Genomic DNA, 25017 nt, shown 5'->3' with positions numbered 1-25017 from the left:
AAGTTTCTCATAATTACACCCCGTCCGTAATTAGAGCGTCTATTTGATGTGCTGCATTAGTAATTAGCCGAGCTGTCCAGATGGGAGAGAGAGCCTTTGTCATTGACCACATTTTAAGTCGTCCGTTGACGCATCGGTTAGTTCTGTGTGCTGTTCCTGAGGTGAACGAGGACATTCATTGGGACATTAAAATGTCAATTGAAGACCAATTCTTCTAATCAGTTCTCGGCAAATAGCAGGTGCTCCTCAGATATAATTTAATCCGTTTTCATATTAATTCAATTAACGAAACTCCGCCTGCATCTGGTGTATGTATTAGGTTATCGTAACGGAGAAATTAAAGGGGACGCGGAAAATCAGGCACATAGGCTATAACAAGTAGATTTACTTCAAATTCAATTGTTTCAAATACATAAAGAAATCAAACAGAACTCCGACACTCTCACTATTTTTGATACTTAATCAAATATTTTCTTTTTTTTTAGAATTGCAGTTTCACATTGCATTTATAGTTATCAATATAACAGCTTTAACTGTTTCAAATCTTCAGCTTAAATCCCGTTTCTGGATAGTAACATTCCAGCCTTTTCTGTTGCTTACCTTACTGTGTGATGACATTTTGGACTGATTTGAATTATTCTGAACTCTTTAGTTGCCCTATGATAATGTAAACCTAACGCTGTTCTGTTCTTAAGAGACCGTCTCGGATTCATAATGTTTGCTATTTTGAAGATGCACTTTCGAATAAGCAAGATATTTTCCAGAAATAATATCATAAGTTTTCACTGCCTTTACCTCCGCTACACATGTTAACAAACCGGTATAAATGTAAGAATGTTTCCAAAGATGTGGTAAACAGAACGTGAGAAATTGACAATGGCCGCCCACTGTCATACAATAATATTCTTAATTCTTAAATATTTAAAATCGTTACATCAATGTTTTACCTCGCAGAGGTAGCTTTAAGTCGGAATGTCTAAATCCGAGCCCTGCACTTTCTGAACTTTTTGTATGGGAATCATGATTCCTTCTGGAAATAAACTGTATGTAGATATCAGATATGGAGCATGACTTTACAAAAGTCGGATCTTTTGTTCGCCACAAATATCTCAAACATAAACACGGGTGTTGTTAAAGTTCATTGATTATGGTAAATGCACGTTGTATTAAACTAAAATTTCAATATTTAAATTTGAATTATTTTTAATAACAAATGTTTTCCCGGAATGTTTTAACATGGGATCTCCAAAGTAATGGGAAACGTCCTCTTAGAAATATATATGTTGATTTGTAAAGTCGTGAAGTGTTCTTGTTATAGATCGGCCTAAGTGGTTTCAATTTCAAATCAAACATGGTGATGTAACACTTAACACGGTATCCCAGTGGAGAGCAGTGAATCCCGGATAAATCAGAAATGGCTGTAATCGGGTGACATTTGGATTCTATAGAAAAGTCCTCCCTACTCCGCTCCACTTCAAACCTACACTGGCTATACATAGACGTGTACATAGTTTATATATAGTCAAGTGCTGGGAATTAAAATCACATTTTTCATATTATATTAGTTTTGATAGCGATCCTCGCTGAACACCTGGTTTACAGTCGTATGGTAAACAGTTCTCGTTATATGTCTTGTGATCACTATTACCCCATCCGTGGACACGTCAGCACTAAGATTGGAAAGTTAAGTAACTAAGCTCTGATATTATCTAAAATATAAACAGCAAGCAAGAAAAAAGCCTATTAATTATCTATTTATGTCCATGACTTTTTTGAGATCAGCAACTCTTGAACATTTTGAAAGTTTTTAGAGTGAAAAGGTCATAAATGTAACAATATACGACAAAATAAGTTACTTTTTGAATAAAAGCTATGTACTTTTAATGATATCGAATATTCTATAAAACTATCATACTGTAAAATTCCTACAAAAGTATGAGTTAAGTCGGCTTTTAAGCCGTCAATCAATTCATTAAGTGTAATTCTGAATAAGTTTATGTTGAAATAAACTTTATCCCTCAGATGAACATGCACTTAAAATGTTCAGAATTGTTTATAAAATTATAAATGAAACATACATGTAATTATATATTTTCCGGCACGTTGATGTAAAAACAATATCTGACAGTGAAGATCGATTATGACTGTATACACCGACGAAGTATGAGCTCAGTCGTGACTTATAAAGTCTGTCGATTCTACTTTCTTTAATGAGCATCCTTCTTTGTGTTTATTATTTTGTACTTAGAACGAAGCCCATATTAAATTAATTACCATCCCGGTACACCGCAGGGTGCCACTTCATCTTCATTTATATTTCATTAACTGGCATTTATACGAGAGCCTCGATCTGGTGCGGAGAATTCCACGTATGTAATCGACAACCGCATGTCAATTACCCACCAAAAAGTGTGAATGAATGCCGGAAATTTTTTACAATAGGCATGCAATATGTTCATCATAACAGTTTCAGCTGATTTGTCAAAACAGGATATACTTTATATAAATAGAAAGTTGATATTTTTATAAACTTTACAAGTCCGACATTTTGTTGAAGTTTTGACATGTTGTAAACTGGACACTGTTGGTGGGATGTGCGAGTTAGAATGACACGCCAAAGGAAATTCGTCCTCGACATTTTGACGGAGCGAGCTCGCACCGGCCCTTGTTTATGATTCTAGTGACAGATATTTGAAGGTTTATAATTTATGTACAAAGCTAGAGATGTCGCCGTAGGCAGTTTCTCGTCCTAGCTTCACGACAGCAATCACATAGCATTTCGTCTTGTTATCGAAAGAAAAAAAACATGTAATCAGAAACATGTCCGAGTGAGACTAAACACGACCAATAGGAAATATGTAGATTTCATTCTGTATAATTCAGCATTGACAGTGTGGCTTTTAGGCCGACATTTGTAAGGATACACTATTCATAGAGTTACTTTAACATTTATCCTCTGTTAATTAGGTATTGATAACCGTCATGTAATTCTAACGTTCTATAATTCGCAGCCCAGGAATTTGAATACAATTCCATGCAAACACAATCATGACAACGAAATCACTGTCGTCGAAACTCTTTCGTTAAAAGTACAAATGTACCCACCTATAATGATACTTGGCGGGTATTAAAGCTGACCAATGTTTGTATGTATCGTAGATACACATGGTGTACGTAACATACCATTAATTAATACACTTGACACGACTGTGTAATTGAATGAAGTTGACGAGCACCCTTACACTCCAGTCCGTACTATTTACATACCAAACCCCAGTAAATAATAAGACGCGGTTCCTATAATTTCTATAATAACAAGCCGTACGGTATCTCGTCTGTGGCGGCATTACAAGCTTGACCATATTGGGGATGAGATCAGTTTGGTTCTGTTCATATTTATAGTTTTTTTCATATTATAGCCAGAACGACAATATTAAACGCATGCGCATGTAGTTTTGTATTTCTGTATTAGGGGAAAGGTTAACAACAACGACTGCGACAATTATACAATGATATCTGTTAAACTGAACAGCTAAGGTGTGAAACCCACAAGACGGTCGATCCTCCGTGTATACTGAAGGGATAAACAATCTCAGTCAATATTTGATTTCCTTTGTATGCATACAATGCATGTATTTGTTCATAGTGTTCATAAAGAATGGTAATGGAAGTTAAATGCTATATTATTTAATAAATAAAATGTTATTTAATAAATGTTTGATTTCATTATGAGTTGATTTACATATGTAAGTAACGACAGAATCCAATTGTGAATGTCGTTAACACTAGCGCTGAGCAGTGATGGGGTTTCATTCGATGTCCCTTTTCAGTCTCGTGTACCATTATCAATACTTATCTATTCAATTTAAAATCTTTTCAATTTAAATCTAATTCGGTCGATATCCGTGAATAGGGCACTGAAGCAGGATATGAGAGAGTAACTCTGTCTACGTAATCTAAAGACCACTCACAGGTAAACGACCTCCAATATACAGCAAAAGTTGGGGAAGTAACGAATAGTCGAGAAAATAACAAAATATCAGGTATTATAACGAATTATCGGGTGACATAACGAATTGTCGGGTAATGTAGCGAATAATCGGGTAAAACATAACGAGTTATCGTGTAACGTCACGAATTATCGAGTAATATAACGAATTATCGAGTAATGTAACAAATTGTCGGGTAATGTAACGAATTGTCGGGTAATGTAACGAATTGTCGGGTCACATAACGAATTATCGGGTAATGTATTACCAGGTAATGAAATTAATGGAAGGATAATGTGTAGATTGGTGGACAAACTTTCAAGAAAATCGGAGCGAACGTAATGTTTGATAAAAAAACCCCAATCATCTGGCTAGGTGGATGGATTAATCTAGCTCCATTAAATACTTATTGACTAAAGGGTCTCAAATTACAATAATGGGGCCACGCTATATAGCAAATCAAATATTTATAGAAATATAGATGTAGATAATGCTTTTTGATACCATATAATATTTTAGCACTGATGCCACGAGTCCGCCGATAGAAAGTCAAAACAAATAGTGTTGTAATGCCGCGTCGTATCTATTGTTCTCGATTATTCAAAAAATGTTACTTAAATAATGGAAATAAAGATCGAAAATGTTTGCTAAAGGATCTATTTCGCGGTTCCATAAAATGCTGAATGAATTTTCATTGCTAAAAATACTCATTATGAAAAGTTTTTACATATATTCGGGCTTTTTTTATTTACAAATTCAATGTTTTAACAATTGAACAAAAATAAGCTACATATTTGTGCAGTAAACCCTTATCGAGTAATTCCCTGATAAATATGTTATTGGTATAAACCTTGGCCGCTAAGTGAAATCCTAGCATGTCCCTGTATAGGAGTTACATTACAATAATGAGGTAGAAAATGTAAGTACGGTGACGTTGTCCAGAACAATGTGTAAGTGGCCTAAGGGGCATGTAATAGGTCCCTACTCTATTACACGGGTTAGACTACTCCCTCTAAAAGCCCTTTAATCAAGAGATATAGGTAATTTCCGGGCGTAGGATTGACAATAGTCTGTTACTGAGTTTAACACCTCTGTTTGAGATCTCCTGTAAAACTTGTCCTTCCTCCCTATAAATAGGTAAGCAGACATACTTACCTCCTATATATAATTGGACTGAGTGTTTGTGGTAAACTGTGGAGAACTGTTTCTGTTGTATAAAATAGATAATTGAAAAGACAAATACTCGTTGGGCGTTTTTCTGTATATTTCCTACTTGTAAATTTCCCGTTTTTTAGAGTACAAACACTCAGTAAATTAAGTGTACAGGTAAAACCCTATTTTCTATATAAAAACGCTCGAGATTACTATACCAGAGCTATTTCTGGATGCGTAATTTGGTTTGTTCATATTGTTAGTGTTTGCAGAATCGATCGTACCCCAAGCTAATGTGTTGTCCAAGTCTGACTTTCAACCCTCTTCTCCACCAGAATAGCTCCCTTACCATCATCCTTATAAGCGGAACAGTGTAACAGCGCCCTCTACCTCCCTCCTCAATCAAAACAATATCCTCTACTTCCCTCCTCCACAATGAAAACAGCGCCCTCTACTTCCCTCCTCTTCAATGAACACAGCGACCTCTACTTCCATCCTCATCAAATAAAGACAATGCCATCTAATTCCATCCTCCTCACCGAAAACAGCGCCCTCTACTTTCCTCCTCTTCAATGAAAACAACGTCCTCTACTTTCCTCCTCTTCGATGAAAACAGCGCCCTATTCTTCTCTCCTCTTCAACGAAAACAGCATCCTCTACTTCCCTCCTCTTCAATGAAAACAGCGCGCTATTCTTCCCTCCTCTTCAATGAACACAGCGCCCTCTACTTCCATCCTCATCAAATAAAGACAATGCCATCTAATTCCATCCTCATCACCGAAAACAGCGCCCTCTACTTTCCTCCTCTTCAATGAAAACAACGTCCTCTACTTTCCTCCTCTTCGATGAAAACAGCGCCCTATTCTTCTCTCCTCTTCAACGAAAACAGCATCCTCTACTTCCCTCCTCTTCAATGAAAACAGCGCGCTATTCTTACCTCCTCTTCAATGAAAACAGCGCCCTCTACTTCCCTCCTCTTCAATGAAAACAGCGCCCTTTCAGTAATAACTGTTGTAATTTACAACGTTTTCGTTGCCAGTGAGTAGTTATTTTATGTGTCGAACGAGTCAACAATCGAAGAAACAATGTGAGTAACGTATTAGCAGTGAGGTGACAACTGTTCTATATCATGTGAAGTGTTAAACATAAGTTCACATACCAGGCCAGATTCCTGGTTGACAGGCACCCGTGAAGTGACTGTTGATGTAAACCTTTGTTTCTAAACTATCAACACGACAGTGGTAACGTACACGTGTGCACGTAATCACGCGCATTGTTTACGTAGCGGAACACAGACGTAAACCCGACGATACATTAGTCAATGTCTTACTATAACACTGACTGTAATTACAACTTCAATTGTTTTAAGTTGCAATATCATACATGGCGACGGTTTAGAGGGTACACGTATAAATCATGCACGAAAAAATGACAATTTGAAGAGTATAATAGTGACTGAAAATGTTGTTTGGTTATAACATTGCTGGGACGAGTGGCTGTCTATACCACTACAAACATTTAAAGGCTTGAACATTTGACTCGGCATCATATCCTTGAAGGTAACGCTGATTTAAAGAAAATAATTTTGAAGAGTTATTGGACAGTGTTCACTGTGTTCAGCAGGCAACAGACAGCCTTGAGAAAACGATGATAAGTCCGATAAGCCGTTTTAATCATCCATGTAGTACCCATTGAGGAGCATCGATATCATTTTGGCGTGATCGTATCTGGATATGGGTATGGCATCAGTATCAATGGGATAGAACCGATACAGCATCTCGTCAGTGAAAGGTCGGTGTAATGAATGGCGATCACAGTTTACCGACGTACCTAGATATAAATCTGGTGTATCTGGGGATTTATATAATCACATCACACCTCTACCACAGGAGAGCCAAACTCACAGGAGAGCCAAACTGTTACACATGTGTTGGTTTTGAATTAACGGACATGTCTGCAAGTCACAAACTATAACTGAGATACGAGTTCCCAGTAAGATTTGTTAGATCTGAATGTCTTCCCAATTTAGCGATACTAGACCATTAGCTGTCAAATGATGACACTTTACTTTTATCAAAGTCGAACACATCCCTGAGCGGGTATGTATCGCCTTCCTGTTTTCACTTGATCTAACAGGAGTTGTTTTCTAACAGGAGTTGTTTTAGTTGAAGCTATCTTTACTAACTTTTTTGTGCAAACTTAAACTTGACTTCCAAATCTACTTCGTGTCTGTTCCAAAGATTTTACTGATGGTTTCGTTAACATCTTTCACCCAAAGTTCTGATCTGGAGTGTTTTACAGGCTTTAGTGAGAGTTCTTTAACCTCTTTTACCCAAAGCTCAGATCGATCTAGAGTGTTGTATAGGCTTTAGTATGAGTTTTGTTAACCCCTTTCACCCAAAGTTTAGATCTAGAGTGTTGTATAGGCTTTAGTGAGAGTTTTGTTAACCCCTTTCACCCAAAGTTTAGATCTAGAGTGTTCTAAAGGCTTTAGTGAGAGTTTCGTTACCCTCTTTCATCCAAAGTTCAGATCTAGAGTGTTCTAAAGGCTTTAGTGAGAGTTTCCTTACCCTCTTTCACCCAAAGTTTAGATCTAGAGTGTTGTATAGGCTTTAGTGAGAGTTTCGTTACCCTCTTTCATCCAAAGTTCAGTCTAGAGTGTTCTAAAGGCTTTAGTGAGAGTTCCGTTACCCTCTTTCATCCAAAGTTCAGTCTAGAGTGTTCTAAAGGCTTTAGTGAGAGTTTCGTTACCCTCTTTCATCCAAAGTTCAGTCTAGAGTGTTCTAAAGGCTTTAGTGAGAGTTTCGTTACCCTCTTTCATCCAAAGTTCAGTCTAGAGTGTTCTAAAGGCTTTAGTGAGAGTTTCGTTACCCTCTTTCATCCAAAGTTCAGTCTAGAGTGTTCTAAAGGCTTTAGTGAGAGTTTCGTTACCCTCTTTCATCCAAAGTTCAGTCTAGAGTGTTCTAAAGGCTTTAGTGAGAGTTTCGTTACCCTCTTTCATCCAAAGTTCAGTCTAGAGTGTTCTAAAGGCTTTAGTGAGAGTTTCCTTACCCTCTTTCATCCAAAGTTCAGTCTAGAGTGTTGTATAGGCTTTCGTAAGTGTTTCGTCAATATCCAATGATTGTTCTTGATACCGTCAAGAAGAGGTTACTGAGCTTCATTAAATTAACCACAACATCGCAAAGATTTTTACCTCTTTACAGGTTTGTTTGACCTCAATACCTAAAAGTTCAGATGTAAACTTTTCTCAGGGCGTTGCTCAGAGTTTCGATAACCTTTAATTCAATGATGAAGCAGAATTGTAAATATTTGGAGATTTTTACTCACTGGACCAGTCATTAATAAGCTACAGTAGGGATTACTTAACCTTAAATAATGTCTTCAATATAAGCGGCCGATAACCATCATATACGATTGAACTTCACTTTTATTGGTTGTGTTTGATAAATACCGCATAGTTTGTGGCGAGATTAGAGTCCTATGTGATGTGTAGTGAGGCGAGAGTTAGCTACCAATATGTACTTTATAGAAACACGACCTCGAGGTCACCATACAATAACACTCTTCATACAATCGCATGTAATGGAACGAAATATGTGGCTGTGCAGATTTCATATTTCAAAATTTTTAAATGGATCTTTCATGATTTCAATTATTACTCATGGTTATAAGAAATATTAATTTCCTACGCACAAAACAGTACACAAGTTTGATCATGGCGTAGATTTAGTATTTATCTTTTAAGTGATCTGTTAAAAGTTAATTTCAGTTTCCTATACAGAGCTAGGCTGGTTAGCGTTATTAATAGTTTGGCGTTACGATAAAAGCCACACGAATATGTTGGGTTATTGCTTGCATTAGAAACCAAATTAATTATGTTTTATTTGTCGATTGAAGTACTAAGCTAAAACCACAGTCAAACATTTGTTTAGTGTATATGTTTGTGTGACATTCATAGTGAATTAAACCTCGGCTTACAATCATTCTACACTATAGAAAAATCCGGACGGACCGGGTCCCACTCGGCTGTTATATTGACCGTATGCCCTTCGAGAAGGAGCTAAGTGTTTAGTTTCGTATTTAAGTACTTTGGCCACCGGAAATCGTCATAAATGTATACTGACCTTTGCATTCCTGCAGATACTACTAAACGGAACATAAAAAGTAGAGATCAAATAAAACGGTTGACCACTGGACGGCAATACTTGGGTCCAGTTCCTAGTTCAAACTTTTGTACGAATGGCACGGTACCGAGGGACGACTAACTTGTAAAAGATAGTTTTGATATGTTTGCATTTACAGACATTAAAGGAAAATCTGGCGTCAAGTGCATCTGAGCTGTGTGAAGTAGGCACTAGTCAAGTGTTGGTCAGCTGTACTACAATATTACCATGGTCGCCAGACCTTGTAGGAGTTCTGTTTTGTATCCATCGATACATCACATGCTTTGTACGAACATCACCTGACATGTGGCGTAGTGTCTATATGTTTATGTAAAGCTGTTGACTCTAACATGGCCGGCGTGTAAAATAAATGCATCAGATATCTGTTTTACTTCAAAATAAATTAAAGCTTGCAGAACTAAACGAGAGAGAAGCTTAATGTTGAGTTACATGCACTGCAGTGTCTATTTGATGTTTCTATGTGTCTATATACCTTTGGTGGATCTCACACACAACGTTTTCACCCCTAGATTATCGACAAGACCTATCTGTATATAAAACATCGTCAGGTATAGAAGATTGTTACCAGACTTGCACCAGGAAGCATATATCGCCTCTCGTGCTCTGTTTCTTCTCACTGACGGGGAATGGGGGGAGGAGAATGGTGGCTTCATTTCGATCCATTGTCGGGATGATCTCACGTAACACCTCAGACTTTTAACTCACATTGAACGAAGGTAATAGTACAAACCTTCCTTTATTGTCAGTTTAATGTGACTGGATGGGATGTGCCTGTTTTGTGTCTCTGACATGTTCCAGTGAGATAACACTAAACAAGCAACAGCCTTTTCACAATTGCAAAGAGTCACAAGATAAAAATACCCCAGCCTTCCAATACATACAACCAATTAAGGACGATATAAGGAAAAGCCGCCCTTATATGACCTAGCTGTTAATAGGACGTTATACAGGAGATGCCGTCCTTATATGACCTAGCTGTTAATAGGACGTTATACAGGAGATGCCGCCGTCCTCATATGACCTAGCTGTTAATAGGACGTTATACAGGAGATGCCGTCCTCATATGACCTAGCAGAGATGCCGTCCTTATATGACCTAGCAGTAAATAGTTCGTTAAGCCAACCAGTCGACAGGCCAATACATAGTTATGAATCAAACTCATGCTTAACAGCTCTTTAAGTAGGCATGTTGTTAGGTAAAATGATGGTCTAAAATTACACCGCTTATAATCATTAGTTGCACCATAGATGAAGTGCATAAGCCGCTACTTAAGCAAAATATTTATTTCGGCCATTGATATCGAGAACTGTCCTGAGAAGATAAGGCGATGTCACGTGATCTGCTGACGGATAAAAATGTCACGTGGTAACGTGTTTTAAACACGGTGCTACTTAGTCGGAATGTTTCTGTGACATGCGTTTTTATCTCATTATCATACGATTTGTTTAACCCTAAGGTCCGCCCTCCTTACGCAATATTTACAGTTGGTTGCCCTCGAAATTGTCGCGTGGAACCTCTGACAAAAACCTACCCTGGCTAAACCCTCAAATCCAGAACACTTAGCATGCTGAGCCAAACAAACAACACAAAGAACTGTCGACAACACCATCCAAACCCTGATCAAAGCCTCACACAAAACGCTAGAGTAGATCTCACATTCCTAAACATATTCACGTGTTTTCGAACAACTTTTACCAAATAAGCAACAGTTGCCAAAGAGGGGATATTGTTTAGGGGTGAAGTGATCATTATCACAACGTGAGAGCCATTGATGTCCGCGGCTATATTTGTCTTCCTATTGTCGACAGCACATTCCCAAGTCGGCAGCCATTCTGCCTTGTCATGTTGTGATTCCAATACGGAGAAGTTCCCATCGTAACAAAATGCTAACGGTTACCGCCCATCACGATATCGCTCCTCCACCAGTGGGGTGTTACAATCTGAAAAAGAACAAGACGTATTATTCAGGTGTGTACCACCGCTGTTCCCTGTGTCCTAGTAGACCTTTCACTAGGAGTTACAGAGTGGTATTTAAGGCAATGTAGGGAGTGATAGATCAACAATTATGTACACTGTAATTAAAGCGAAATCGTCTGTAACCTATCCATAGACTTGTTATTTCAAACAACAATAAACACGAGATGCTGTTTGCCCACCTCTACCATAGGTACGTCTGTATCAGGGGTCAACTTCTGGGTCCGACACGACACCTGTTCAGTTAGGATTCTGGTTTAGATACGAATCTCAATGTACCTACAACCCTATCGGTCAGACATGACACTTTTTTACAGGTATGGTTCCATTTTAGATACAAACTTTGCTGTACCTAGTGTCATCTCTCAGTTAAACCTACACAAAGGTTGGCCAACACGTTACCCGTGATCCAGAATCTGGTCCAGAGGCCATTTATGATTAGGCTACTAACTTTGGTATGACACCTTCTATGGCTTACATCCTGATCCAAATGATATCTAATCTATTATAGATTTTCAAGGCTTCTAGTTTCGGTACGACATTTGTCTTGCCCTACTTTCTTGTAAGACACGATTATGTTCTTTCCATTGCGAGAATTATGTGACAGGTAGAGTTACAGTTCTATGCTAAATGTTTTGTACATTAGTATTGCTTGTGAGGTTTAGAGGAAAGTGATTTCAAACATATCTTCTTCTGTAGACTCAAACAGACTCTCCTTCTTCTTTTACTGGAAAAGTCTGTGGTGGAATTTCTGGGGTGAATGCGTTAAGATTCGGGATCAGGATATGATGCCTGTTCATTATGATGTCCACACAGTGTCGCCGAACAGTGCTTCTTTTCTATTGGGCTGTCCTTTATAATTTACTATCTTTGTAGCATCAGTTGACGACCAGCACTTTCTAGTTGATATCTCAGTATTACTAGTTGATGACAGCATTATCGCTCTATGTAGGGTATATCAATGTATTATAGCAGCTGTCTGAAGTGGCCTGTACGGGGAAGAGTCCGTAATCTTTGTTTGATATGCCTTTGTTCATAGGGTCTGTGTTGCCACTGAGTGGCAGACCATTCTCTTGGTGCTATATAACGACGACGGATTCCATGTCGCTGTCCTGTCCTATATGATTGAAGTTACTGTTTATAATTTGTACATGTACCTAAGAACACGAGAAACTTTCCTTACGGATGTAATGGAATTAGAGCCAGGGAATTCCACGTGTGATCAATGACGCCAAGATTCAAAAACATTCTTATTTAAATCATCATTTCATGGTAATTTTCATTACTTTGTTTCTGGTTCATTTCGACCTTTCCCAATCAGTTGTTTAAGTCAAAATTCACCTACATGTATCTGATTTCTTGTTTGAACAATCATTGGTGAGATTGGACCAGCAGACATATTAGATTCTAGCCGGTAGGTGTAGTGTAAAAGACAGCAAGACTAAGTTCTGACAGACTATATATTTCCACGATGGGCGACTTTACCTTGCACATATTGTACTTTAAATGCCAATATATCGCTCCCTATCTAATCCTAACCTTTTTATCACGGTTTCGCTAACTGATGACGATAATGCACGCAGCGGCAATATAATGTAATTATCTAGATTATTTTTAGTACGTCATCGTTCCAAAATCGTCCGATATTGGGCAAATTGCCGTTTAGTAATCATTTATAAAACACCGTATGTACAGGTAAAAACCTGGCTCCACTATTTACATGCCAGGTAGATATTCCACCCCCACTCTCTGACAACACACAAACTTACCTGTATGTGGCCAGGTATTCGCCTTCAGGTTCACGAGGCCTGACAAAGGGAGGTAATTGACGGCATGGCAATTTCACCGTCTCTAATTATCTGCTTCCGACAATAAATGCAAGCGTTCTGTATGGAAGCATTAGGGTATATAGTCAAAGAGCCCTTAGGGCTTGGATGCTTTCAAAGGGCGCGATATTGAAGCCCAGTCGTTTTATGGCATAAATGTATTAAAATCAAGTTTATGGGACCAGCTAAACGTTCAATTGAAGGTAGAGTAGGATTATGGCCTATTCATGTTAAATACTTGTAAAATGGATTGAAATTTGTGGTTGTGTGTTCTCTGAAAATGTGGAATTTAGTCTTACTTAATTTGTTTGAATGTGTAAAAACATGGATATTTTATGTTTCTCTTTCCTTTTCATGAAGCGTTGTTAGTTTCTCGAATAACAGCTTTTACGTCAGGCTAGACCTCCTGATTACAGTGAACATTGTCAGATACCCGAAACACCCATACCTCTCCCGATTATGTCTGTGGTATAAAAGTATTTATTAATTCTTGCTCCATTAAGGTCGTTTAAAGCACCATTTTTGTCAATTTGTTTTCGGTCATGGTGATAATTTATTAAAACTACATAAGCGGCCTTAACTAGGATTTTTACACGGATGAACCCTTAAGTTGCAATTGGCTTTAATTTTTTTATTCATTCTATTGCAAATATATCTCTTCTACAAATCATTTATATTTGTCTTGTTTCGAGGTAGAGTATTTTGGCGAGGGTATAGTAAACATGTTTTCGTCTGTCAGCAGATACACTCAATTCATGACGGCAGGTATAGGAGGACGATTAATGAGTTATGCAACAGTTTTCACGTGACTAGTCAAATTAAACAATATCACGACTCCTTAGCGACGTACACATTAATTACAAGACACATTAATCCTAACGTTTAACATTTATTAATTGATATTAATTAAGCGTTACGCAGTTCAGATTTAGTGTAGCTGGGTTATTTACATCTGGTCAATTAGTGTACCAATCAAGTCAGATAACTTACACAATTATCACGTTTACAAATAATTATAAGTTAATAAATAACTATTCTTCTCTCCTATACTCCCCATCTTTCCCTTTTCTCCTTCATTCTTAAGATAGAAAATTTTGATTATATTATATATATGTATTGTCTTCATTGCTGTCCATTATGTATATATTCATATTATGTATTCGGGAGAGGACGTTACTAAGTTGGCAAAACTTGTGTCCAATCCCTGTTGTCAATAATTTACGACAATAAAAATACGTTTAAAATAAAAAACAATCAAGTACAAAGTACGATACCAAGGCGAGGCTTATGGGCAGTATAGGTTTGGGTGGATAAACAGAACGATTTCGTTTGCCGCCGCCTATCAGCGGTCAGGTCTATGAAGACTTTATGCAAGTTTAATGTTCGATAAATAAATTAGTTGAAAATATATTACTTCCTTTTGATGGTATAAAGACTGGTCTTCTTTTACAGTTATACTTACATTACACAGACATATATGACGATTCGTTGATAAAACAAAGGACGTAGATGACGATATCACTTATAAATCCTTGATCAAAACAAAGAACGTTAATTCTCTTGGAACCCCTGGTTGTATTATTTTAGTGCTCTTTGGGTAAACATGTTGTATTCTATTTGAATATTACAAGTTGTATAGCTTTGTTTTCCCCTTTGTTCTCTAAGGCGCTAATACTAAGTATCTTTTTGTATCTAAATTTGTGCTTGGTGTCCAATAATACTATCTCACTCTCTAACAATGCGGGGGATATTAATAAAGAAATATACATGTAAAACCGAAAGAGAGAACATCTTAAAATAAATGAATACACGGATAAAAATCAACGCCCTTGTGTATAGAGATGTTTTAACGAGCTTTTTACTTTGTAAATAATTACTCTGGGGCGGGCTCCTATCTTCCTTTGATCTTCTACATGAGAGAAATTCAGACTGTAGTATTGCCTGCATCACATGTTTGTCGCCCGGTGATGTCGGGGCGGGCGAGGTATGTGCACGCCGTGCTGCAGTTGATCCATTTCTATGTTAGTCTGGGGTCATGACCTGAGGACGAGGTCAAGTACCAAACAGTGTTAACTTCGTCTCATAGAGTGCGCCTTCATATAAACGTTTCTGAGACGCTTTCCTTTTGCAATCTGATAGACGTGATTATTAAAATCGTGATTTTTATTGGATATGGTAAGTAAGCGGTAATGTAAATATAACGTACAACTTACTGTGGGTTGTTATCAATCTAAACAGTTTGTCGAGATGTCCCTCTACTCAACTATTTCTGTTTGGACTTTCCGCGAGTGTTTGTCTTAAACTTGAAGATCTGACCCTGTTTTTCCTGTATCGCGTGAAGGATGACACCTTGTCTTGTGGTCACTACAAACTGACCAGTGTCCAGATAAAGACTGTGTCATCAAATAGCAATGATACACGCTTAGGGGTGCTGGTCAAGATTCCGGCCGATTATATTGTTTGTTCAACAGTATCTGTTTATAAGTCGCCGCCTTAAAATATTCCGTCCTCAATCTTAACTCACATTGGCCAAACATGGGATGGTTGTCCCACCAACACGTATAAAGCATTTGAAAAACATGACAAGAATAGTATTGACATTTCAAAGATTTTTTAAAAGACAAAATATTAAAATTCCAGGGCTAGAATTATCCCCGATATCCACCCTGTGAATGTTTACATTAGGGCCACTTACGTCACGAGGACCTAAATATAGACCGCCACGACAAAATGTCAACACACAATTTATTTTGTGGGATACTAATTTGTAAACTAAAAAAACCGCTCCACATTATGATAAAGTCTTACGTTACTAATTAATTTATGATTATATACCATATTGGTTGACAAGGTACCGAAATTTCTATACATTGTCCGCCATATCATGTACGCAATTGTAGACCGAAGCACTGTATATTGACATATTGTCAATTATTTGCTCTTCAATTTTTCAAGGTATTTTAAAAATGCGGATTGAATATGTCCATGTATATTGTGGGGGAGCTCTAGGCGTGCCCTAGTAACGTTGTTGGTCGGGCTCGAGTCGGCAATCGTTCTGGCATGACCTTTTCTGATCATACAGAAGAAACACTTGATCTCGTACTATCTCCTCAGTCTTGTTAGGATGCAAATTATCTTATACTCATTAAGATTTTCGTAATTTCCACTAAATTGCCGCAAATATGGTTAAAATAAAACTTTTTTTTGTACAAAACATTGTGAGGAAAAATAATGTATAGGATAAAATAATTGAAATACATACTTCGATAATGGGAAAATTCTTATAGAAAAAAAGTTAAGCTGTTGTAGGTTTTATTAGCGTAAAATGAGCAGGTACTCTAGCGAAAATATAAATATAGGGTGAAATGATCAGACAGTATGAGCACAAGGTAGGAATCAATTAGTTTTGGTGGGATCTTCTACTGTATTGAACATTCTCACGCTAAATAGGACGACATGGGTATTAAAATAAACCAGTAGTATTGTCAGGGAAGCCAGAAAAACCCTTTCATGTAATGTGAATTCCTCATCGTGTTTATTTGTATCGCACAAAACAGGGGCATATCAAAGGCATACATAACCATACATTTAAATCGAAATTTCAATGGAGTTATTAGAATACACATGTTTTTGAACATTAGCAGAATTTCAGGGTGAATAAGTTCAGAACCGCTATTAATATATATTTATAAATTTATGTTGCTGTTTATTCACGAAGGGTTTTGATAATGTTCTGCTCGTTTGAGAACACCTTTCTTCATTAGCGTTTTACACCACCTACACCGGGTTTCACTTTTGTTCCAAAGCTTGCTTACATCCAAGCCGAGATTAAGTAACGGTTTCCACACTTTGAGGTGAATAAGATATGAAACAAAACGTCAACACACACAGGACTTTATTACACCTTCAGACAGAACACTCATTATGGTTGTTAGAGTAGGCCTCTATCTAATGGCGATACAGAATCACCAAAAGACCTTAAGGATAAACCACAAGCCCGTCTCTATATACTTATTTAGATTGCTTCCCAGGAACTCTGGAACGCACCCCAGTTATGTTTTTATTTTGATATGAAGTAGCTGTTTTGTTTTTCCTCTTTGTTGTTCAAACATCGCATTAATAGGCATACCATCTTGATAAAATGATATTATTATCTAAACTTTCCGTAATTGTGAGAAAATAGGAAAGCCAAAGTTTAGTGACCTTGTCGAATGCTTCAAGTTTTATTCAAAACTCTTCAAAATTGCATACCAGACCTTAGAACAGTAGCACGTGCATGCAATCTCGCGTACCATGGTCAATGTGACGTCACGTGACAGTCTCAATGAGTCACCCGGCAATGACATTTCAATATTTATTAAATCGTATTCACATATTTCAAAGTTTTTCGTCGTCATGATTCTATTTATAGCCTTTGTAGTAATTGGTTGTTAATTTGGTAAGTTTGTGACACCACGCCTGTCCCCGGCAGCATGGTTACGTTACACTGTCGCACTGAGATCACTACCTACAATTATTGCTTTAATATTGTAAGATCAATGCCTGTTTACAATCAGTCAATGTTTTGGTGATGTTCTGTGGTTCGATGTGTCATGCGTGGACGATAATACGCCTACAATTACAAATACGGCCAAACTAACACCCCGAAACAGACAGGAATAGCGCATCACTGCTATCTATAAAGGAGATCGGGCTATACAGCTCATCGAACCTGACAAACTTCAACCGGCCACGTGTATGGTGTGCAGCATTGGATGTTCTCATTAGTTAAGGATACCAAAAGGTCAAAGTTATGTCCTCTATTCCTTAGAGACAGTGAAAAAAATCAGACTTAACACAGAAGATGGTGATAGCATACGTAAGTGTTCTAATGCAATATCTTATCGATATCAAACAAACACTATTTTGATTAATTTGACCAACCTTTGAATTGACTATGATTAACCTGTTTTAAAACATCGTTTATCTTCAGTCATCACCAAAGAGTTACCTAAGAAGAAATATGTTGAGTAAGGATACTCAATTAGATGTTGCTCTATAGTCACATCCCTACATTCCCAATAATTTCCAAGTGATGACTTCCATCCATACAGCGGCAAATCACAATAAATGCAAATAAGTTATGGTAAATCTATGTAAACTTTGTAGAAGTGGTATGTCCGATATCATAATATTAAAATAAGTTAGGTTTTGAATCACATTTTGCTATTGGGCCACATGCGTATTGTTTTAAAGGATGTATGGAAATCTGTATATTTGAACCAACTTCTGGTTTTGTGTTGGTATTTCATTCGTAGCCTGTTTTTTGTGAACATGTTTTTTGAGAACATTCATTGTCTTCGACAATACATCTGATGATGGTTAAGATATGACCCCGTACTTGGATATAAAACAGTATACATGGTGGTAGTTAAGAGGACTCTGATGTATTTAATATGTGTGTTACGTTGTTATCCTATCAACAATAGCGCTAACAGCTAATCGTTTTCAAGTGCTTACCTAATTTTAGCTGTTTGTGTGTGTAACTTGTGGGAGGGACGACCGACACAACCTTACACAATATGTGTTTAAGTGCCATAAGTATGTTGTTCCTATGGTGTCAGGTCCTTTGTTATCACGTAATCTTTCTTTAATATCGAACAGGAAAAACGTCACAATTAATAAGTTTTATAATAATGTAACCCAGGGGGCGGGGCCAGACGTAAACAAAGCTACCCCCCCCCCCTTATTTTTATAGTTGTGGAAGTGAAATTCACTCGAACATCTCCCTGATGCTTATCGATTTTACATTGTCGTCATTATCGACGAGCTGGTTTGTTTTGTTTCTGATTTACTGGCGGTAGATTGAATTTTAAAGTAAATCCAATCCAGATTTTATTTATATTTGATACCATATTTTGCGATGATTAACCGCAACCGGATTCAGAACACACTTTCAGACCGGATCATTAGGACTAAGGCATTACTTCGGTAATGTTTAGTGAAGTACAAGTCGTGGGAGGCAGGCTAAGTAAACATCGCCCTCACTAATCTATAAAAATGAGAGTAAATCATTAAACTCTCAAACCCATTTTTGTCTGATGCCATAATACAATTAAGGATTAAATGGAATGAATATTATGTTATTGAGATACCATATAAAAATGAAAAAAAAAAAATGGAAAAATTATTTAGAATCCACTCTATTTTCTGTGACAGTTGAATATATGTAATCAAGTACATGTAATTTGTATTTCTATCTAATCAAATGATATTCCAAATTTCTCGGAGAACTTTTTTTATATTGTTGCGCCTTTGCCTCAGCCAATCAGAAGCGACATTACAAACAGACGAGGTATTTTTAATGTGATGAGTTGATACATTTTAAAACCAATATTATACTCGTTAAAGTAAAGTCGAATTATTTGTGTATGATTTCATTTGACGAGAACTTTCTCCAAAAACACACCTGCAGACAGCATATCATCTAAAACCATTGCTTCACCTTCTTCCTATTTAAATGTTCCATTGATGCAACTATAAACACAATGCCATATAGGTGACTATATTTAGCAACTGAATATTTTCATTTGTGAAGGCATTTGCTTTGTATTCTTATGGGGAAAAAGCATGGCTGTCGTTTAAATTTCATTTGATTTTTCAAATGATAAAGGCTATGAATGTCTAATCTTCAGTGTCCTAACTTTCTCTTATCACCTAAATCCGAGTTACGCATTCATCGTTTAGTTATTTACACGTTTGATGTTATATGGCCAGGAACACATTAGAATATTATGACATAATTTATCAAATGTATAACTGATACTGATCTGGGTATACTTATATACCCGTCTACCTATTCACAGTGGCAGGCGTTTCCTAGGACTTTACCAACCCTCCCTTGTATGTCTATGACCTACCCTTTATATGTATGACTGTATCACAAAGATTCTGGGATACTACATTTTTATATTAATTAAAATGAGCTTCAGCGTAAGTGAGATACAATCTGCAGATCTGAACGTTCATTCAGAGACATAGATATTGCTGAAATGTATATACAAGCTAAAACTATCTACTATCGCTGAAGTACATCTATCTTATTAATCAAATTTCGAATTCCAAAGATAAAACACAGCCACGTAATACATACATCGTTTAAAAACTATCTCTTTAGAAAGAAAGTCATCGCCGGAGACCCACACTTGATAAGTGTAGCGTAGTCAACCGTGTGTTTCCGACGATGAAAGAAAGTATTTGCTTGTTAGAACGTACAAAGTAGGAAACCTCTCAAATAAGATAGGTAATGATATTTAAATACATTGTGCATGCTACCTCATCGCTATCCAGGTATATGTGTTCCATTAATGATGTGTACTTTACATTCGATGCTATAAATCAAACGACAAGGACCTCCATTACATCTGTCAGAGGTGTGATTATAATCTTCTGTGGCTGGAATCTGACCTCATACCCAGGGACTTCAGTAGGAAGCTGTGAATTCCAGAAACATAAATAGTTACCGCCAACGCAGATGATATGTGATAATTGACAAATCATAATTACGCAATAAATATATTAGTAATAACATGAAATTGTGGTAAAAAGAAGTTGTTTTAAAGCATTTGCCTTGATCAAATAGCTGGTATCAATTATTCGGTAATTATTGCTGGTTTTTGCTCATGAATGTTTGCACTGAGCTTAGAAAAAACAACAATCTACTCAACTCTCCTTGCTAATTACTACAAATCATAACTTGGCTTCCTCGTTCAATTGTTTTACATGCTATACCGATATAGAGTGCATGGTTGCCCTTTTCACCTTGCTACACTGGGTATGTAGCACTTTGAGGTGTATTGTTCGGTGCCGAGACCCCATGTCTTTGAAGTGCGCGTCAAAAGGTTCCCACCATGCTAATTGCTGTGGTAGAAGGCCTCTTGTCTCTTTCATTACCCCGACAGAATACCTATAAGTCGTTACCAATTATTGCCCACCTAACGTCCACAAACGATGCTAGGTACATACAAAACATGTCAGTGCTTTGCTCTAAAGAAATTGCAACCTGAAGATGATCACATAACAACGAGCACTTCGTCTCCCAGCCTCCTCAGTCCCTGCTACTGTTTTCGCAGAACGCGAATCGAACACGACATGAGATCTACAGACTCAGAATTTATGTTACCATTTAGACAAAATGGCACATGTGATAGCTTTTGACCCATTTCAGGTCTCTTGAGTCGTGTGTTTTTGTGTCTGTCGTTATACCACGGCTCTGTCTAGGGTTCAGTATATGTAATGCACATTCCACTGATTTAGAAGTTAGTGTTACAAGGCATTCCTCCTCCTCCTGCCCTCCTATCGTGGTACTCACATTGTGCACCACTAGTGTGAGGATGGGAGGGACAAACGGTAAAAACAGGTATATCGTTAATGCACCATTCTGTCTTCGATTACAACTAGCGGTGGAGGACAAGGGCCATTAAATTATGACATGTGTGTATGGGGGTACAAAACACATGTTGAATTAGACAGACATGTGGATAAAGCCCGCATTTCGTGGCCTCATTGAGGTCTGCGGGGACTCTTGTATAGATTGCTTGTGGGAGTGTAAAGCTCAAAGCACTAAGACATTTCTCCGACAGTCAAGTGCTGGCTTGTATATTCTGGAAAATGTATAAAATGTCCTAACCAGATTGCGAAAAACAGATAATACTTGGAAGTTGAAAAAACTTCTGTCGTTTGAAATATTCCTTTGCAACACTCTCTGGCAAGTTAATGTTGACCCAACCTTGATAAGATCCTATTCTCCACAACTGTGCGATAAAAATCGTTGGTGAACCGTCACCGGTGTTCCGTTTCAGAGTCTTAGTTAAATACTTGTTATACTGACGGATTTAGGTGGTGTCGATAAACTCAAAACGCTAACTCTTCCTGAACACTTGGGTATGTTTTCCATGTACCGGTTCAGGAGCCTGAGGTCAAATTATTTTTTTATTGAACATCGCTCAGTGGTTTTGGTTGTCGGAGATTGTAGATTTGCTTATTGACAATTTGATTTTCCTTTACTCTCTTTGTACACTGATTGATTTGTTTATATTTCTTTAAAATGTTAGAATATGTTAATATGTAATTGGTGTAGAAATATCTTAAATGAATGTTAAAGTTTATTTCTGGCATAAAATTAAGAGATAAGTAGGGCATTGTTATATCGGATGCCTTATTTTCTGCAAAGTCACCAATAATGTAAGCATTGTCATACAACATAAGTACACCACGAGACAGCTGTGTTATCCTTCCCGAACTGATAGTATGATATGGACATAATACTACTGTGAATAAGGGCGGAAACAATCAAGTATCAAGTGTGAGCAAATCAATTAATAACGTTTTTCTCTCACTTATGCATTTTCAAATAAAGGAATTCATTCGGCCTGTCCACCATTTTGAAAAAATGTATTATATATTTTTGCCATAATTATTTTAAAGCAATGAACAAAGAATCTTTACATAAGGTGCAAAATTTATTCGTCTTACGTTAGGTAAATAGTTGATTCGTGGCATGCTTAGCTTGCAAGGTTCACGATCAGTTCTCGTGATTCTAATAAAAATCTAAATTATTTCAATGAGCAGTGTAAGTTCTAGTGATGCTCCACAAACTTTCAAATGAAATGCATTTAATTATCTTTGAAGGCATTTATTACAAAAACACTTAGGGAGGTATGTAGGGAATAACTATATGTCCCAGAATACATTCATTGTGGCAATCGAGACGGGAATGTTCTATCTATCCAATGACATAACCCGTTGGTACGCTCGAGGAATTACTGAGAGGCCGGAACAGTTTTGATGAATGGCGAGAGTGCAGGCGGGAGCCTTTTTTAGATCTCCTAATACACTCTAGTGAATACAGGTATGGCGCCTTGCTACATCCCCGTCAGCTAAGGTCGATAATTACACCAGAACATCCTCATTAAATGCAACGAATGCAGATGACAGATAGAGCTTAATCAAGAGAGAATGGAAAATGTCAAATAGGGAGAAACGGGTCGCTTAGATATACAGCTATAAAAAGAAAAGATGGTTCAATGACGATCCTTAAATACAGGAAGTCGTTTATTTTTGTCCTAATCTATTGTCTCCGTTTTAAGGCATTGCAAAATAAAACGACTAAATAGGAATAATTTAGACACCCAGATTGGCCTGTTGGTGACGCTACACCCCGACGGTCTCAGGTTTATGAGGACGGGTAACTTTATCTTACAGCGATACGCTTAGCTACGTATTAGTACCTATACTGTTTCGTGTATGTAACAAAAGATGAAGATCTGATGATGATTCTCTCGGGTGTGAATTTTAAAATTCATACCCCGTGAAATATCCTCGGAAGCCCATTTATATTCACTGGTGTCTTATGATATCCGAATACCTTACAATGTATCCTTCCGCTGTGCCGATAACCAGCGCAGCCAATCGACAACTAGGCCGATACTTTAATCATAGTGATACCTACATGTATGTAAATTCTATTTTTGGATGTTTTCTAACAATTTCTTATCTTTATTTAAGACAGTTTGTCGATTATTGGAATGTTTCATTTCCAGTCGCTTTCTTTACGTCCGAGAAGGTTCAAACAGCAATGTAAATACTTTATACCCATGATTATAGCCTATCCTTGCGGTAAGATTTTGTCAGTAAAATATATTTTGACGGTTGACTTGAATAGATTTTTTATGTTATGGACATATAACATAAAAAATCTATTCAAATTCATCCTTATAATTCAATTTACTAAAGATAATTTCTTCAATATTCAAAATTCATTTTGGCACTCTTTTGTCTGTTAAATCATTACGCCGTCATCTCAGAAGTGACGTTACAAATGACGACGCCAATTTTTCTTTATGGGCTGTTAAAGTAAATTTTAAGCCAATAAAAAGCTCTTTACAAGCCAAATTGAATTATTTATCTTTAAATATCAGAACTAAGACGTTCTCGGTAAGATTTCATAATAAAATCGTGACTAATATAAACCGTAATACTTTTTCATATCTAATGTCGATATTATCACAAGGTTTCAGAATAATTCGATATTTGTTTTTATTATATTTTCTCCCTTCATCTTATCTCTCAATGAATCAACATTTTTTTCGCGGTTAAATTTTGTATTTGTATTTGTGTGTGAATTTTCGTAATTCGTTTAAAAACAAAATATGTTTCAATAAATCAACAAGGGAATCATATCGTAATCAAAACTTAGAAGTACACAAACAAAGTCAAAAATATAAAAATAACATTGAATTTTTAGTTGTCCAAGAGTCGTTTGTGGAGAGGCTCGGAACAAACGGATACCTTGTACATCGCTCGTACATCAGTATTCATAGTTAATGCTGTTCTTTAAAACTTTTATAATTTTATCGTCTCCCTTCGCCATGTATGCAAATAAGCCTTATTGTGTTGAATCGTGTCCTAAATCTACGCCGTGGAATGTGTTTTATATCTTCAGACAAAATGAAGCAAAAACTCATCGGTCGAGGATATTCGTTTTAAAGGACACGTTTTATTTTTATAGTTTATAAATAATTTATTAATGTGTAAATTTTAACAGATTATTTTAATAGTCTATAGACATGTTTACATATTGTAGGTTAGGTTATGATATTTTAAATGTTGTTTTCGACAAACTCATGTTGTTTTAACGTTAAAAGTGAAAGAGAGCTTTGAGTTGACTGTGAAAACTGCATTGGCATAGGCGCTTTGTTAGAGTACTTAAAAGTCGACAAAATTCTTAATTAATTCACGTAACATTTTCGTGAACACTCAATTTTCGATTGACTTCAGTTTTATTTTGGCGTATGTTACATTTTTACAAACTAAATGATATTGTATAAGATATTGAACATGTTTTAGATGATA

The 25017-nt window shown here is 36.9% G+C and overlaps 1 protein-coding gene across 2 annotated transcripts in view; it reads left to right on the top strand.

Moving 5' to 3' along the window:
• LOC138329637 (lactadherin-like) overlaps nt 1-25017 on the top strand; it is a 63702-nt gene that overhangs the window by 12670 nt on the left and 26015 nt on the right. The window contains exon 1 of one of the 2 annotated variants that reach the window (XM_069276751.1): nt 17954-17983. The exons of the other annotated variant lie outside the window; for it this stretch is intronic. Within the exon in view, the coding sequence (XP_069132852.1) occupies nt 17969-17983 (15 nt within the window). The 5' untranslated portion in view covers nt 17954-17968. Of the gene's footprint in view, nt 1-17953; nt 17984-25017 lie in introns of those variants that run through there. 2 annotated transcript variants of the gene reach the window in all.

The sequence above is a fragment of the Argopecten irradians genome, chromosome 8 (assembly GCF_041381155.1).
Source record: "Argopecten irradians isolate NY chromosome 8, Ai_NY, whole genome shotgun sequence".
Taxonomy (NCBI): domain Eukaryota; kingdom Metazoa; phylum Mollusca; class Bivalvia; order Pectinida; family Pectinidae; genus Argopecten; species Argopecten irradians.
The sequence above is the reverse complement of the archived record's forward strand: the minus strand, read 5'-3'. Positions and strand labels throughout refer to the sequence as shown.